The following is a 15,090-nucleotide window of genomic DNA, read 5'->3' on the forward strand; positions in this document are numbered from 1 at the left end:
TATTTTTGTTTTGATTATGGCACCACTGTAGATAATTAGCGATATGGTCTTGAACCGGTTATGTTTTACGAGTATGTAGGCTTGTTTCATTTTTTGAACGTTAAAAGGGGAAAGTTGATTACTTCGACTACCTTTCAAAAATATTGTATTTCCAATATTTATAAACTTTTAGTTGAACTAATCATATCAACCAATCGCTAAAGTTTCAAATATAGGGAGGGCCATGTAAAATTTGCTTTTTGAATCGGTTATAAAAAAAAAACTAATCAATATTTTTTCAACCTTTTTTTCATTTTGAAGATTGAACATTGTCATTTATGAATGAAAAATAATATTATTCAAATGACTGCAACGACTGGCTTTACAGAAGGCCATTCGATCAACCCAATTTTTAAGCACATTTTCGATTGTTTGAGCTCCTATTTCATGAATGGCAACTTCGATTTCGTGATGCTTTAATCAATCGTCTCTGGGTGGTTCGCATCGCATTTGTCCTTAACGACTCCCCACAAAAAATAGTCCAACGGGCTTAAATCACAGCTCCGAGGCGTCCAATTGATATCGGAATTTCGCCTGATTATTCGGTTTTCAAAAATGGTAGCCAAAAGTTCGAGTGTAACTTTAGCAGTGTGACAAGTTGCACCGTCCTGTTGAAACCAAATGTCGTCCATGTCATCCTCTTCAATTTTTGGGAACAAAAACTCGTTGAGCATGTCACGGTAACGCTCGCCATTTACTGTAACCGCGGAAGAAGAAGAAGACTCACCACTTTGGAAATAGGTTTTCAATTTTTCCCAATTTTGTTCAAGCGTATAGCGTCCCATTTCGTAAATGTCAAACCTTTAAGTAAATTATGAACACATTTGACATGCCATTTGTGTTACCGTTCTCAAAAAAATAGGTGGTTAAAAAAAACAAAGGCTATATGGCCCACCCTGTACTTACACTAAGATGCATGCTACTTTTTGCTTATTCGCTAAAAATAACTGTTAACATTAATAAATATTTCTAAGCATGAAATTACAGCAGGATCCCGAAATTTAAGGATTTCGGGATTTTTATCTCTATTTTTTGCTTATTTGATAAAAGTAATTGTTAACATTAATAAATATTTGTAAGGATGAAATTGCTCTAAGATCCCGAAATTTCGGGATTTACATCTCTAATTTGTGCCTATTCAATGGTAATCGTTTTAAACATTAGTATTCTCGTTTTATTGCCTACATGAAATATTATACGTTATTGGCATCCCGGCATGCCGCAATCCGACTTCCCCAGTTTGCGCTCATTCAATAGCAATAATTATAATTGTTCGACGTATACAAACAAACATACAATATGTACATGTGTAGCTGAGTATTTTTACTTAATCTATAATATTTATATATGCATTTATTTCTTAGACCTCTTGTTTGCATATACTGGCAGACGCGACTTAAAGTCATTTGTGGCAAGTCGAGAAAAGCCAGACTATATGACACACATCTACTTAGACCTACATACACACACACAAACATACATGCAAATGAATTATATATTTTATGGTACTCTTTTATAATAAAGCTGGTATCGTAACACCGTTCGACATATGCACACACATATGTACTATATGTATGTATGTATGTGTGTAAACTAAGTTGCATTTGCTAAGTTCCATATGTCGGCTGTCATTTATTGGCTGGCTGGCTGATGGTCGTCGGCCGGTTGCTGCTCGCTTGAAAGACATCTGTTGGGCATTGTTCCACTGACTTAATTCTTATTGTATTGCATACGACTTTTATTGCGTTGTGAGCAACAATAAGAGCAACAGCACTGACAACAACAATTGCCACTGTCTAGAACATGCAACACAGAAGTGCTTTATTTTTCACTCATTTCGTCTCATCTCTTTTTCATTTGCTTCCATTGCTTCAAATAATCTTTTTGTCATGAAAAATGGTATTTAGTTACCGTATGAATGGCAGCGGGTACGTTGCTCCCATTTTCCGTTGTCAAGCTGTTGCACAGAGATGTGCAACAGTGTTGCATGTTTAGTAGTTGCTAATGTGGAAGTGTTTAGTTTCTTAAGCTGGAAAACGAGTGGGAATTTTGTTGAAGAAATTAAATAAATTCAAATACAAAGAAAAGTAGTTTGGACTGGAGATCGAAGTATGGAAAATCACAAACTTTAATTGGGAAAAGCCTTTAGCGGGTAAAGTAAGAAATTGCATGCATCTAATCAGGCCTCAAAGTAGTTATTGAATTCCTTTCTCTCTCGCATGAAATTTGGGACACCTCCAAACCTTTTACAGTCCCATGCAATTAGTCACTTGTCCATTGCATCTCGCCGCCAATCTTTTTTCAAGCAACCTCCTAAGGTTGCTTAAAGGGTCCTGGTGGTGTAGAGCTCGAAAATTTAGGGCATTTTCAGAATTTTTTTTTACAATAATCAATCAGTATGACTGAAGCTTTGCCCCGCTACTAAAATAAGAAATAAATAAATTTTGACAAAATGGCGCGGTTTTAAAATTGAGACTCTAAAAATCGTTCGTTCGTTTTTAATAATATAATTCTAGTACAGGGGATAGCCATATTAAAATTTCAGACGATACGGTTGAATAGTTTTTGTTTTTTGACAAAGTCGAAAAAAGTCGGTTCGAGGAAAACGAGTTTAAAGTTCGAGGTACAGGAGCGGACCGCTCTCTACCTAGCTAATGAGCTGTAGAAGCCTTTTATATGTCGGGATTAGAGAACAAAAACAAATTTTAATCATCGAAAATCACTTTATTGTTTTTCAAAACATTCTCCATGAAGATCTATACACTTTTGCATGCATTTGAACCAATTGTCGAAGCACTTTTGCCACTCTGAATGACGTACCTCCAAAACATGCATTCTGAATGCCGCAACCGCTTCTTCAGGTGTCAAAACACGTTGACCTCTAAGTCTGTTTTTTACGTACGGTAATAAAAAGAAGTCATTCGGTGCCAAGTCAGGACTATACGGCGGAAGACCCATTAATTCGATGTTTTGGGTGCTCAAAAATGCAGTTGTTTGGGCCGATGTGTGAGAGCTCTCATTGTCCTGGTGAAGAGTGATCCGTCTTTGGCGATTGGTGTTCCTAATTCCTTGGAAGACAACTGGCAATCAAATGGTTGTGTACCACTCAGAATTTACTGTTCTGCGTTGTTCTAGTGGTACGGTTGCGACATGTCCAGTTTTTCCGAGAAAACAGGCGACTATTTGCTTGGAAGTGCTTCGTGCGCGAACAACTTTTGTTGGATTTGGCTCATCTTGAAACACCCATACAGTCGACTGCTGTTTACTTTCGGGCTCATACGCGTAAATCCATGATTCATCACCTGTCACGATGTCATAGACGTGTTTCGAAGCCCCGCGATCGTATTTTTTGAGCATTTCCTTCGACCAAACGACACGAGCCTTTTTTTGAGCGATTGACAAATTGTGTGGGATCCAACGCGAACAAATTTTTTTGACAGTCAAATGTTTATGCAATATTGAATGTATGCTGGTCCCACTAATGCCTAAGATTGTCTCAATCTCTCGATAGGTCATATGACGATCTTGCAATATCAGTTCGCGCACAGCATCAATGGTTTTCGGAACAACAACTGATTTTGGACGACCTTCACGAAATTCGTTTTGGAGTGAACTACGACCACGATTGAATTCACTATACCATCGATAAACACTGGTCCTTGATGGAGCTTCATCGCCAAAAAATGAATTAAGTTCATCCATGCAATGTTGCTGAGTTAATCCACGTCGAAAGTTTTAAAAAATAATCGCACGAAAATGTTCACGATTTAATTCCATTTTTGGACCTAGATGAATCTTTTAAGTTACTGTAATCAACACAAATAGCGCTGGTATTTCAAAACGTTCTGAGTACGTAAGAGCCAGAAAATGTCAAACTTTGCGATACAGCTGTCACTTGCCAGATTGCAATGCCAGGGTTGCCCAATCCCGAAATATAAAAGGCACCCCTCGTATTGGAAATTTCCGCCTGAAAAATTCGCAGTATATTTTTGAGATACTACACTTTCGATGTATCGAAAAAACAAAAACTCGATTTTTTACAATAACATTTCTAGACCACCGGGTCCCCTTAGGTCTCAGAAGTTCATTCAGGCTGAGCGAGCTGAGTTGGCGCTCGCACGAGAACAAGTCATGATTAGGTCAATAAAATTACACGAAACTTGTTTTCCCAACGTTAGCAGGAGCTTAGTTTTGCCGCAACCTTGGATATCAAGGAACATTTTCGAGTCTCAGCAGATGTTAATACTAGTGTTCCTGTGACGAAAGTCGGTTGTCTAGAGTTTTGTGCATAACTGAACCGAAGTGTAATTCTTGATGGCCCTCTTCGCCATCTCTTCGAGAAATTTTTGCTCAAATGTTACTCTCAAGAAGTCCCTTTGTATTTTCTATCTCAATACCATTAAAGTAAATTTGGTTAAAGACGCCAACGCTCTAACTATTAGTCAGTTTTAACCCTAACCCACACCGCAAGGCGGAGTGCTATCCCAACTCCTCTAAGAGCTGGCAATAAACTTCTTGCTATGGAGCCTAAAGGAGAAAGGACAACATATCGTAGGAAATTTCGCAATACGCTTTGTAAAATCATGCAGGATTCACTAAATTTGGTTACTAAAACTCGTCAGAAGCCAATAGGCTAAGCGTCAATCCTAATAAAACTGAATTCATCTTATATACTAGGCAACGTGGAAGTCCAGAAATAGCATTACCGAAAGTAAACGCGAAGAAGTCAGTAATGGATTTCAAATATAATAGTGTAATTGCATTATATTTGACTGGAAAATCAGTCAATTGTTCGTGAGCTCGAGTACCGTAAAATAAATAAAGTTTTTGTTTATCGCACCATTACTCGTTATAATCATACTGGTAGCATCAGGAAACGTCATGGAGATGGTCAAAAGACTGCAAAGTCAAGTGAAATGGTTCAAAAAGGGAAGAAGCGACTTGAGCAAAATCCCTGACGAAGTTTCAATTAAAAGGCGAAAGAACTGAAAATATCTGATCGTAGCATCTACCGCATACTAAAGAATGATCTCAAAGTCTAGCCTTACAAGATCCAAAAGGCGCACGATCTCACACCAATGCAGCAACAAGTCAGACTTGAGAGAGCGAAGAAGGAGTTGCTTCGCCTGGCCGAAAGCAGTCAATTTCCGAACATTGTAGTATCTGACGAGAAAATTTTTCAAATCGAGTAATTCGTAAACTCCCAAAACGATAGTGTTAATTTGACCCACCGTTCATACGAGAATTTGAGTGATCGATTGATCACCAGGAGGCCGCACCCACCACAGGTAATGGTTTGGGCCGCTGTAACCGCAGATGGCGTCAAGGTAAATACGAAATATTATCGGGAAAGTATTCTGGAGGTTGCTTTGAAGCCATGGGCAGACAAACATTTTGGTGACAGACAGATTTCCGCAGGACTCGGCACTATCTTACAAAGCTCGAGTGAACCAAGATATTGAGCTCTGGATATGCAATTGGATGAGATGCTGATACCTATGCCTATAGCCATTTGTAAATTACTAATAGATATTGAAACCATCGACATGGTAAATACAATTTAGCAAAACCTCACTAACTAAGCAAACAGGCATCACCGAAATGGAACAGCAGTCGCTCAAAAAGCCTGCTGAGATTTAATAGAGGAGTTACAAGAAAGGTGAGGGGTGTATTAGCTCGTTATTGTTGAATAGGTAACCACGCCAGAAGGTTAGGACACCCATACTACCTTTTTGTAGAAGCTGTCTTAACACAGCAGAAGAGGAAACAATCAGACATCTCCAATGTGAGTGTGAAGGTTCAGCCAGAAGGAGGCTGCGCACTCTTGGTACTGTATTCTTAGCTGATGTAGCGGATATGACGCATCTTAAACTAACGAAGCTTTTCTGCTTTATAAAAGTTGCAGGATGGTTAAAAAATAATCGATAGTGCCAGGTCTAAGTGTGTCATTGCGACAGTCACCCTACCTACCCTACTTACCTAACCCTACTTGAATTACATAGACTCCTTTCGAATGCTAGACCTTTGTTGCCTAGTTCTAGCCTCGAATAGTTCGAATTTCTGTGCATGAAACACCAAATGGTGGAAAAAAGTTTTTCCTTTTAGCGGTCGCGCCTCGACAGGGTGACAGCTATTTCTGCCATGAAAAGGCTTTTATAAGGATGCTATTCGGAATCGGCTTAAAGCTGTAGGTCCCTTCACTTGAGGAAAACTATTATGACGCACGCCACAAATAGGAGGAGGAGCTCGGCGAAACACTCAAAAAGGGTGTAGACGAATAACGAATTCGCGCAGATCGATTTTCACTCAGTTTCATTGTGCCACTAAAGGTTAACTTTTGAGAAGACCACATAAAACACAAACTAAACTCTCTACCGACATCAAATTTCGGCTGGAGCGAAAGATGTAATGCTTCAAGTTTCTAAGTTAAAACTGAATTCCAGGAACTTAATTGCCGCAACTCATAAATATGGTAAATTTTTTTACAGTGAGCTCAAGTGCTCATGGGCACTAAAATTCCCTTGAAATATCTATTGTTTTTTTACGGCTAACCTGACAAAATTGCTATCATATACAAAATTTAATTAGCATACATACAAGGTGGCACAAAATTAATCACTCTATCGAAAAATTTTTAATTATTGATTTTTAATTTGACACTTGCGAACTCGAGGGCTGCAGACAAGCAATGCAGTGCGTGAAGGTCAAAATAAAGATTTCCATCACTCAAAATAATTTTTTTATATTTAGTAAAAGAGTACTTGATGATTAATTTTGCGCCACCTGGTACATACAAATATTCAATCACTAATTTTCGCTCTCTCTCTCTTTCGTTTCAGGTCATATGAAATAAAAATAATCAAAAGAAGCAACTTGGAATTGTTTTAAACTATTGACTGATTTACTCTGCCAAAAGTTAAGTAAAAAATCTAAATATTAAATTCTTCAAAAAAAAGCAACAACAAAACTTTATAAGTAGTTAGCAGCAAATCAAATTTACAACAAAACCAAAATAATTTTCTAAACTTTTTACATAAAAAAAATTGTGTGTTACATAACAATAACAAAAATCTCAAAACAAAACGCATTGAAAAACAATTAATATAAAAAAGCAAATCAAAAGCAGCAACAACAATAAAGGCCTTAAGAAAAGGAAAAATAAAAATAAAAACAAAAACAAAACAGCCAACTACTACAAATCAGTTCCAATTCATTTGGCGCAACTTTTTTTAGCGACCAACGCAAATTTTTTCTCATTTACTTCTACATCATCGTTTTCGTCATTTCGTCACGCCTACAGCAGCAGCACATAAACGAACGTTCCATCGCCGGCAAGCGTAGAAAGGAATGCAGCGTTGTCCCTACATACATGAAATGCGAGAACGTTTACTGAACGAGCAGCCACGTGAGTCAGTACCGTTGGAGCAAATGGAGCGCGCAAATCTATTAGACAATCGACAATCGGCTGATTCGCATCAGGTCGGCACAGTAGTCAAGGTAGGGGCTATCTACCATACTCGTACCAAGGATATGCAACAACGGCACTCTGCAACTACCGTTATCACTATTTCTCGCTCTCTCTCAATGTGTTCTCATTTTCGATATGAATAATTTTGGATTTTCTTAAAATTTTTAATGCATATTTTTATATATAATAATTTTCTTGTTCCTGCCTTGTATAGTTTGAAATGTGCCACTGTGAATTGTTTGCGTTTTGGCTGATGTTCCTAGCGTTGATAAATATGAAGTTAATATTCTTTAAAAACGAGTTCTACCGAAAAAATACCCACATCTCTGAACATAAGTAACATTGGAATATCCTTGCACGAGTATTGATTGCCCCGTTTAAGTATTTTTAATGATTTATGAAAATTCTATTAAAAAAATTGAAAAAAAATTACGAAAAAAAATATTTATTTATATACTTATATTTTATGCAAATTCATCTCAACACGAATCATTGTAAATTTAATTTAATTTTTTTTTCTTTTGCCATCCGACAATAAGACACAATTTTGTATGCTTTCGGTAAATTGGAATTGGATGTATGTGAGAATATCATTGGTTGCTTAAAGTTTTCATGTATTATATTTGCTTCAAAGCACAACAACAAAATCACACGACAGTTACACCAAATACAAGGTGGCGCAAAATTAGTCACCCCATTGGAAGAGCTATAATTTTTGCAATTGTCATCGTCATATTGGGCACTTGTGAGCTAGAAAGCTGCAGTATACAAATAAAAGACGTCTTCGATTCGTCACGTTTCTGCTCGCTTGAGGAAAATATGTATGTGAAAACAACAGCGAAGTTATCAAGCATGATTCACCGCCAGCGAGTGTGTTTATACCTCATAAAACTTCTCTAACTCACTATTTTCAAAGCTGCCAACTCTCTTTCAAGTGAGTTTCATTACGACGCATTCACATAGATAGATAGACTTTTGTCGCTTCAGCATTGTGAATTCTCTTTTGGTGTTGCCCGTCATGTTAGTTTTCAGTCTACAGGCCCATACTCGACGGACCTATCTGGCAACCCTGTATCTTTTGACAGAGACGTCAGATCGCTTAATGACATACCGCGTTGGAAGCGTCAGTCCAAGCAGATTTCCACCATGGAAGAGTACATGCCACGCGAGCGCTCCCAAATTGTAGAAATTTACATTCAACAAAAGAAGTCAATTGTGAAAACTTAACGTGCGGATAAAAAATTAAATAATGTGAAAAGTGCCCCTTCTAAGAACACCATTAAACGTTTGTACGAAAGGTTTTCGACTGATGATGCTCTTTCTAATCCAAAGAGGCCAAAACAAACCCGACTAAGGCGATCGGATGAGTATATTGCTCTTGTACGGGCCAGTGTTGAGACGTCGCCAAGGACATCCCAAAATCGCCGTTCTCAGCAGTTGGGCATTGCTCGGACCACTTTAAACCGAATTATCCGCATTGAATTGCAATTATTCTCGTATAAGATTCAATTGGCGCAAAGATTGTTGCCTGCGGACAAGCCTCGTCGATTGGAATGGGCCCAAAGAGTCATCGAAATGGCTGAATTTCTTATTGAAGGCTCATTTCTTATTGAATGGGACGGCAAACAAGCAAAATTGCCATATTTACGCCACTGAAAATCCTCACGAATGCGGCGTTAGTGCGAAAACGATTATTGGGCCGTTTTTCTTCGAAAATGAAGATGGTCAAGCTGTTACCGTCAATCAGCAGCGTTATCGCGATATGATAACCCCTTTTGTGATGCCAATTGTTCGTCGAAAGCGTATGAGGCAGTTCTGGTTTCAACAAGACGGCGCTCCGTCACACACAACTCGCACCACAATCGATTTTTTGAAGAAATTGTTTCCTAGTCGTTTGATGTCGAAAAATTGCGATTTTGACTAGCCACCGCGTTCGCCCGATTTAACGCCACCTCACTTCTTCTTGTGGGGATATTTAAAATCAAAGGTTTGTATTAATAAGCCAAAGACCATAGAAGTGCTCAAGAACAACATCCGTGAGGAAATAGCCGCTATTCCAGCAGAAATGGTAGCTAAAACTATGGAAAATGCTGCAAAACGGGCACAATACGCCGTACAGGCTTAAGGCGGCCATTTGAGAGATATTGTATCATATTCAAAAAGTGATGTCAACAAATCTACTTGAACCAAATAAAATGACTATTATCGTCAACATCAAAAAAATTGTGTTTTTCTTTGATTTAAAAAGAAAAAACATTGAGAACAACGACCCACAAAAGGGTGTTAACAGAGCCCGAGCATCACACTTGAAGCAACAAATGTTTACCTGTGTGAACGCGGTCTTACTCATACCCATTGAGTGCTTCCAAACGAAGCCAAAAGGAAGTTAAATCAGGTATTGATCCAAGTACAGACAGCCATAGAAGACTACGGACTATAACTGGCCACAGAGAAAACAGAGCTAATACTTTTAACCAACAGTGAGATGACCTATTACAAGTAGATATGCCACTTTATCGACAAAAAAATTGATCAAATACCTAGAAGTGCAAATAGACTCAAGACTATCTTACTGGGCGCACATAAATCATGCTGCCGAAAGAGTTGCCAGAGTAAGCGGCATGTTAAGTAAGCGCATGGCAAAACTTGGAGGTCCAACTCAGAGCAGGCGAAAACTTTTAATGGGCGCGACGAAATCGATTTTTCTGCACGGATGCGAAATATTGACAGATTCATATTCTCAGAGTAGTTTCTTCATAGAGAACATTATCAGAAGCAGCGGCTTTAGTTATCAGCGGAACGATTCCTATAGATCTTTTAGCGCAAGAGCTCAAACCGAAATGGGAGGCAAAAGTCTGAAGTATTCCAGGACCACGTTTCTCCGACATTAGAATTCAAACACTCAAACTTTGTTAAACAAGATGGAACTCTGAACAGTACGGTAGATGGACAGCGAGGCTAAGATCCGTTGAAAGCGCGCTGAAGTTAACTAATGCCTCACACAGTTTTTGTCCGGACACGGGCCCTTTCGCAAGTATTTGCGGCGAATGAGAAAGGTGAACCTACCAAATTGCATTTATCGAGATACTGAATATGATGATGTGGAACACACCTTCCTCAAAAGCGAGAGGTAGAACACAGAGAGAACAGCTCTGCAATGAACTATTGGTGTACGCACACCAGAAGAAATAAGCGAGAAATGGATAATAGACGAAGAAAAATGGAATGCTGCCGCAAATTTCGTTGACAATACTATCCAAAAACCGAGGCGTGAAATGGAAACTTATGAAGAAGAAGCATATACTTTTCAAACCAGGCGATCCCGAACTCACCCTACGTCTGAATGTGTTACCCATAAGCGAATGAGTTCTCCTTAGAACGCCGTCTTGGACCTCTACCTCGAAGCAATAGAGAAGTCGACCCGTGTTTGAGCGAAAAATGCAAGAGGAAAGGAGGGATGTTTTTAGTGGAAAACATATGTAATTTTCGGCAGCTCTTTTCCAGTGCTACCAAAGTATGTTTGTATACCAGTTGCTTCATCTATTCGCCACTTGCTAACGCTTGGCGAATCGAAGAGGCCTTGACAAGCAACGAAGCGCGCAAAGTCAAAGTCAAAAATATGTTTCTTTTTTTAGTAGAAAAGTTATTCTAAAACAAATTTGGATGATTAATTTTGTGCCACCTTGTAGACCTATATAGGCATTCATAACATGGACCTTAAAAGGGATAATATTTTGAAATAATCGTTCAAAGCATGATTTCGTTAAATTTTGGCTCGATTAGTTAGACATTTTTTTTTTGTAAATATGACGAAGTTTTTTATTGCATTATTATACGTGAAATATATTAGGTGAAGTAAAAAGTTCTGAACATTTTTCGCTAGAAAGCCAGCTTTTTGAAAAGTTTGCGTTTGGTGAAGCCAATTCTGAGTTAAAAGGAGAGAAAATTTATTACTTTCTTCGGTACCAGTACGACCAAGGGGGACAGTTGATGCAGCCAGTTAAAAAAATGTGTGTTGCTTACCAATGCAGAAAAGTATCGAATGCACTAGCAAGGAAATACTTCCAATGATTCAATGCTGGTAATATGGACGTTGAAGATGAAGTGTGAGCCTAGGCAAATCGTCGTAAATGAAGTTGAACTCATGGAAGTCGTGAAGTCGGACCGGCATGCGGTTCAAAACGAGTCAGTGAAGTTTTTGGTCTCCGTACATACCATTACTGGGAACCAGGAACCGATGAGTATTTGGGCGTTTTAAACTCCCTTATCCGCAAAAAAAAAAATCACTTATTCCGTTGAACAGAAACTGAAGATCACTCAGATGGAATTTAAAATAAATTACAATCTCTCAATCTGGAGGATATTTTCAGATTTGTCAAAGAATCTGGAAAATTTTCACTGGACTAGTTGCCTTTTTTTCTTTGTCACTTCTCTCTTATCCTCCTTGACTACCAACCCTTTAATATTCTAGATCTTTGAATACAATGAGCCAGTTAGGCTGAGTGCTTTGGGAGTTAACATTCTATCGGTGCTTCTTGGCCCGCCATTTTCAAATTTCAATATCAGTTTTCAAGTATTTTTAACCATTTTAATTTCATCGCCGAAATAAAGCGAAAAAACATTCAGCACTTTTTATTTCACTTAATATAATGTACAGTTTAACTCTACTAACATCAAAATTGCCTTATTCATGACACAACTCTTTAGAAACTCGTTAATCCAGTCAGATACGCTCGTTCAGCAGCATTCAGGATGAAGTCTTAATTTGAAGGGCGAGGTTTAGGGCACTAAGCGAGGCTAGTTTTCTAGGTTGTAGCCCTTGGTCGGGAAAAATCCTAGCCATTCCGATAAGTAGAACCGGCTGCCATGGGAACTCTCTCCTACTCCTATTCACGAAACATCTGACTCTAGCTACCGAAATTTAAGGCAATTAGTCGGCCGGCTCTGAATTTGGCAGTGCCCATCTGAAGTTTCATATCTGCCAAAGAACTGCTATTACGGGATAACTCCTATCACGGGATGTCTCCTGATGTCCCCCTTATAACATTTACACAGCGAGGCTACTACAATTCTTTCTGGAATGTTGTCGCAGGAACCAGTTTAAAGACAGGCATTAAACGGCATTGATCGGCAATCCTTTAGCTTCAGCCCAACCACCGCACATCGCAGAGCTACAACTGCCTCGCACCACCCTGTAGAGGAGAGCGAACCAAACTTCAATGCAAACGGAAGTTCTGAAAAGGAAATGGCGTTGACTTGGATACGTTCTAGAAAAGAATCAAGTGGCACCACACGCACTTTGATTGATTGGAATCCATACGGAAACCGATTAAGAGGTAGACCCTCAGTTTCCTGGAGATGGCGTTTAGAATCGGAGATAAAGAAAGCCAACAAAGGCTGGAGCGAGCTGAATAAAGTTAATTCTGATAGAGTCGAATAGAGGAGGATTGTGGTGGTGCTTTGCTCCCTCGCGAAACCATAGGGAATTAAACATATGTATGTGTATAAATTTGAAACTATTCAGTAAGGCCGTGGTTCCATTGATAACTTACGGTAATTTCCCGTCTCCTGGTTCACTGGTAAAGAGTCTCGTTTGTCCTTTCGAGAAATCCAGTTATACTTTTTCGTTAAGTGGGGGAAGGTTATCCAGCTGAGCTCTGGGTCGTGAAACTACTGATTTAACAAGTTAGTGAGGGCTGCTTTAGTTCTTCCTCTCTAAAACACACAACCGACACTTTTGATACTTCAAAACATTGAGAAAGCGGCAACTCGGAATCAAGGGTTTACTGGACTACGGAATTACGATATCATTGACATACCTAATAAAAATCAGAGTACAAAAGCAGCTAATTCCGTTTTTATTCCATTAAGCTATCGTTTTCTAGCAGAGCACAGGCCGGTAAACGGCAACTGGTTGGTATGGCTGGGTGAGTGGCTGTTTGAATTAGTATTCGAACTCTTGCTAGCCACACTGATAATGAAAATTTGGTATTAGAATTCATTCAGGAAAGTTCTAAATTAGAGGAGATAGTTGGTGTTTGAGGTTTAGAGTTTTTTCGAAATATTCACAAAATATTTTTTTACGGGTAGAATACTTCTTAAGTCATTTAGGCTGCCTTTAATATGTAAATGTATACAAATTTTTGAAATAGCATTTTATAAAAAAAATTTAAATTTATAATAAAAAAAATTTTAAGTATTTATGTCGAGCTTGCAACTGGGAGTTTTGAGTATTTTTAAAAAAGTAAAAAAGAAAAATAGTTCTTAAGTGCCGAAGGACTTCGTTAAAGTAATTCTAAATTAGCGAAGTTAGTCGTATTGGAGGTTTAGACTTTTTTCGAGATACTAATATAAAAAAAAATTTTACGGGATAGAACACATCGTTAAAGTGGTTTAGGCTGCCTTCAATATGTAAATGTGTAAAAATTTTTTAAATAGCTTTTGAAAAATAAAAATTAAAATTTATAAAAAAAAATTTTAAGTATTTAAGCTTTTTTAAATAAATTTTGAATTAACATAATATTTTTCATATTTATAATAGCTTTTTAACACATTTACCTTTTGTCATTTAAATTAAGTTTTACCCTTAGCACTCGAGCAATTCTGCAGTTCTAACGCATGCTTTCGATTCCAATGTAATTTGACTTGACTTCCTTGCAATTTGAAAATAAAATAAAAATTAATGTCTGTTTGTACAAAAATGTTTTTAGATGAATTTCGTAAAACCACAAGCAAAAAAAAAAAATGTTTTATAACCTTCCACCAAACTTAAAAAGAAATCTAAAATAAACCACAAATATTCCTTACATTTTTTTCAATTTCCATTCACCACTACCACCACGCAACCAACGCCAATACGAAATTGCTACGCATCAACGCCATCCGATACGCATACAACGGCATTCCAAATCCGAAATAATATTATAAATACGCATCATGGCCAAACACATAAAATGTGCTATAAAATAATGGTTTAAAAATTAAAAAAAAAAATTTTATATTTTCTGTGAAAAATGTTTATAAATAAAATATGACAACAACAATGAAACTGCAATTAAATATTGCCGCGGGAGCAGCTACACGCCGATGGCTATCACACGAGTCCAGCACATCAGCGAACGCCGCTAGTGCCACGCGATCTGGGCGAGGATTTCAATTTGGATTTTGACGAAGATTTTCCGATCGATGCGCGTCGGCCTAAAAATGCCAAGTAAGTTTATTTGTTTAATTTTATGAGTAAACGAAACCAATATTTTGTGAAACAAAAAAAAGTATTGTGTTGTACCCATTTGCACAAAAATTTTCCAATTCAAATTCGTTTTGCTGTCACACAACCCAACCACAATCCAAGTCATTAAAAATTTTAGTTAAAAAAAAAAAAATAAAAAAAATTAAAAAATTAAGTAATCAAAAAATAATAAAAAAATTAATAAAGATTTAAAAAAAAATTAATTATTATAAAATTTTAGTGTAAAAACGCTCTATATGTTTGAGTGCTTCTTATTTTGAGCTCTTGCATTTTTGCTTGCATATATATATTTTTTTAAATAATTTTTGTGTTCCATTGCTGCAGGCTTCAATGA

At 37.6% G+C, this 15,090-nt stretch overlaps 1 protein-coding gene across 8 annotated transcripts in view; it reads left to right on the forward strand.

The window, feature by feature from the left end:
* Nucleotides 1-6,886: 6,886 nt before the first annotated feature.
* LOC128857068 (proton channel OtopLc) overlaps nucleotides 6,887-15,090 on the forward strand; it is a 121,219-nt gene continuing 113,015 nt past the window's right edge. For 7 of the 8 annotated variants that reach the window (XM_054092625.1, XM_054092620.1, XM_054092621.1 and 4 more), the window contains exons 1-2: nucleotides 6,887-7,536; nucleotides 14,584-14,717. In XM_054092625.1, the coding sequence (XP_053948600.1) occupies nucleotides 7,387-7,536; nucleotides 14,584-14,717 (284 nt within the window). In that variant the 5' untranslated portion in view covers nucleotides 6,887-7,386. The remainder of the gene's footprint in view (nucleotides 7,537-14,583; nucleotides 14,718-15,090) is intronic. The other variant, XM_054092622.1, reaches the window with a different exon arrangement.

This window comes from Anastrepha ludens, chromosome 3 (genome assembly GCF_028408465.1).
Source record: "Anastrepha ludens isolate Willacy chromosome 3, idAnaLude1.1, whole genome shotgun sequence".
Lineage (NCBI taxonomy): Eukaryota > Metazoa > Arthropoda > Insecta > Diptera > Tephritidae > Anastrepha > Anastrepha ludens.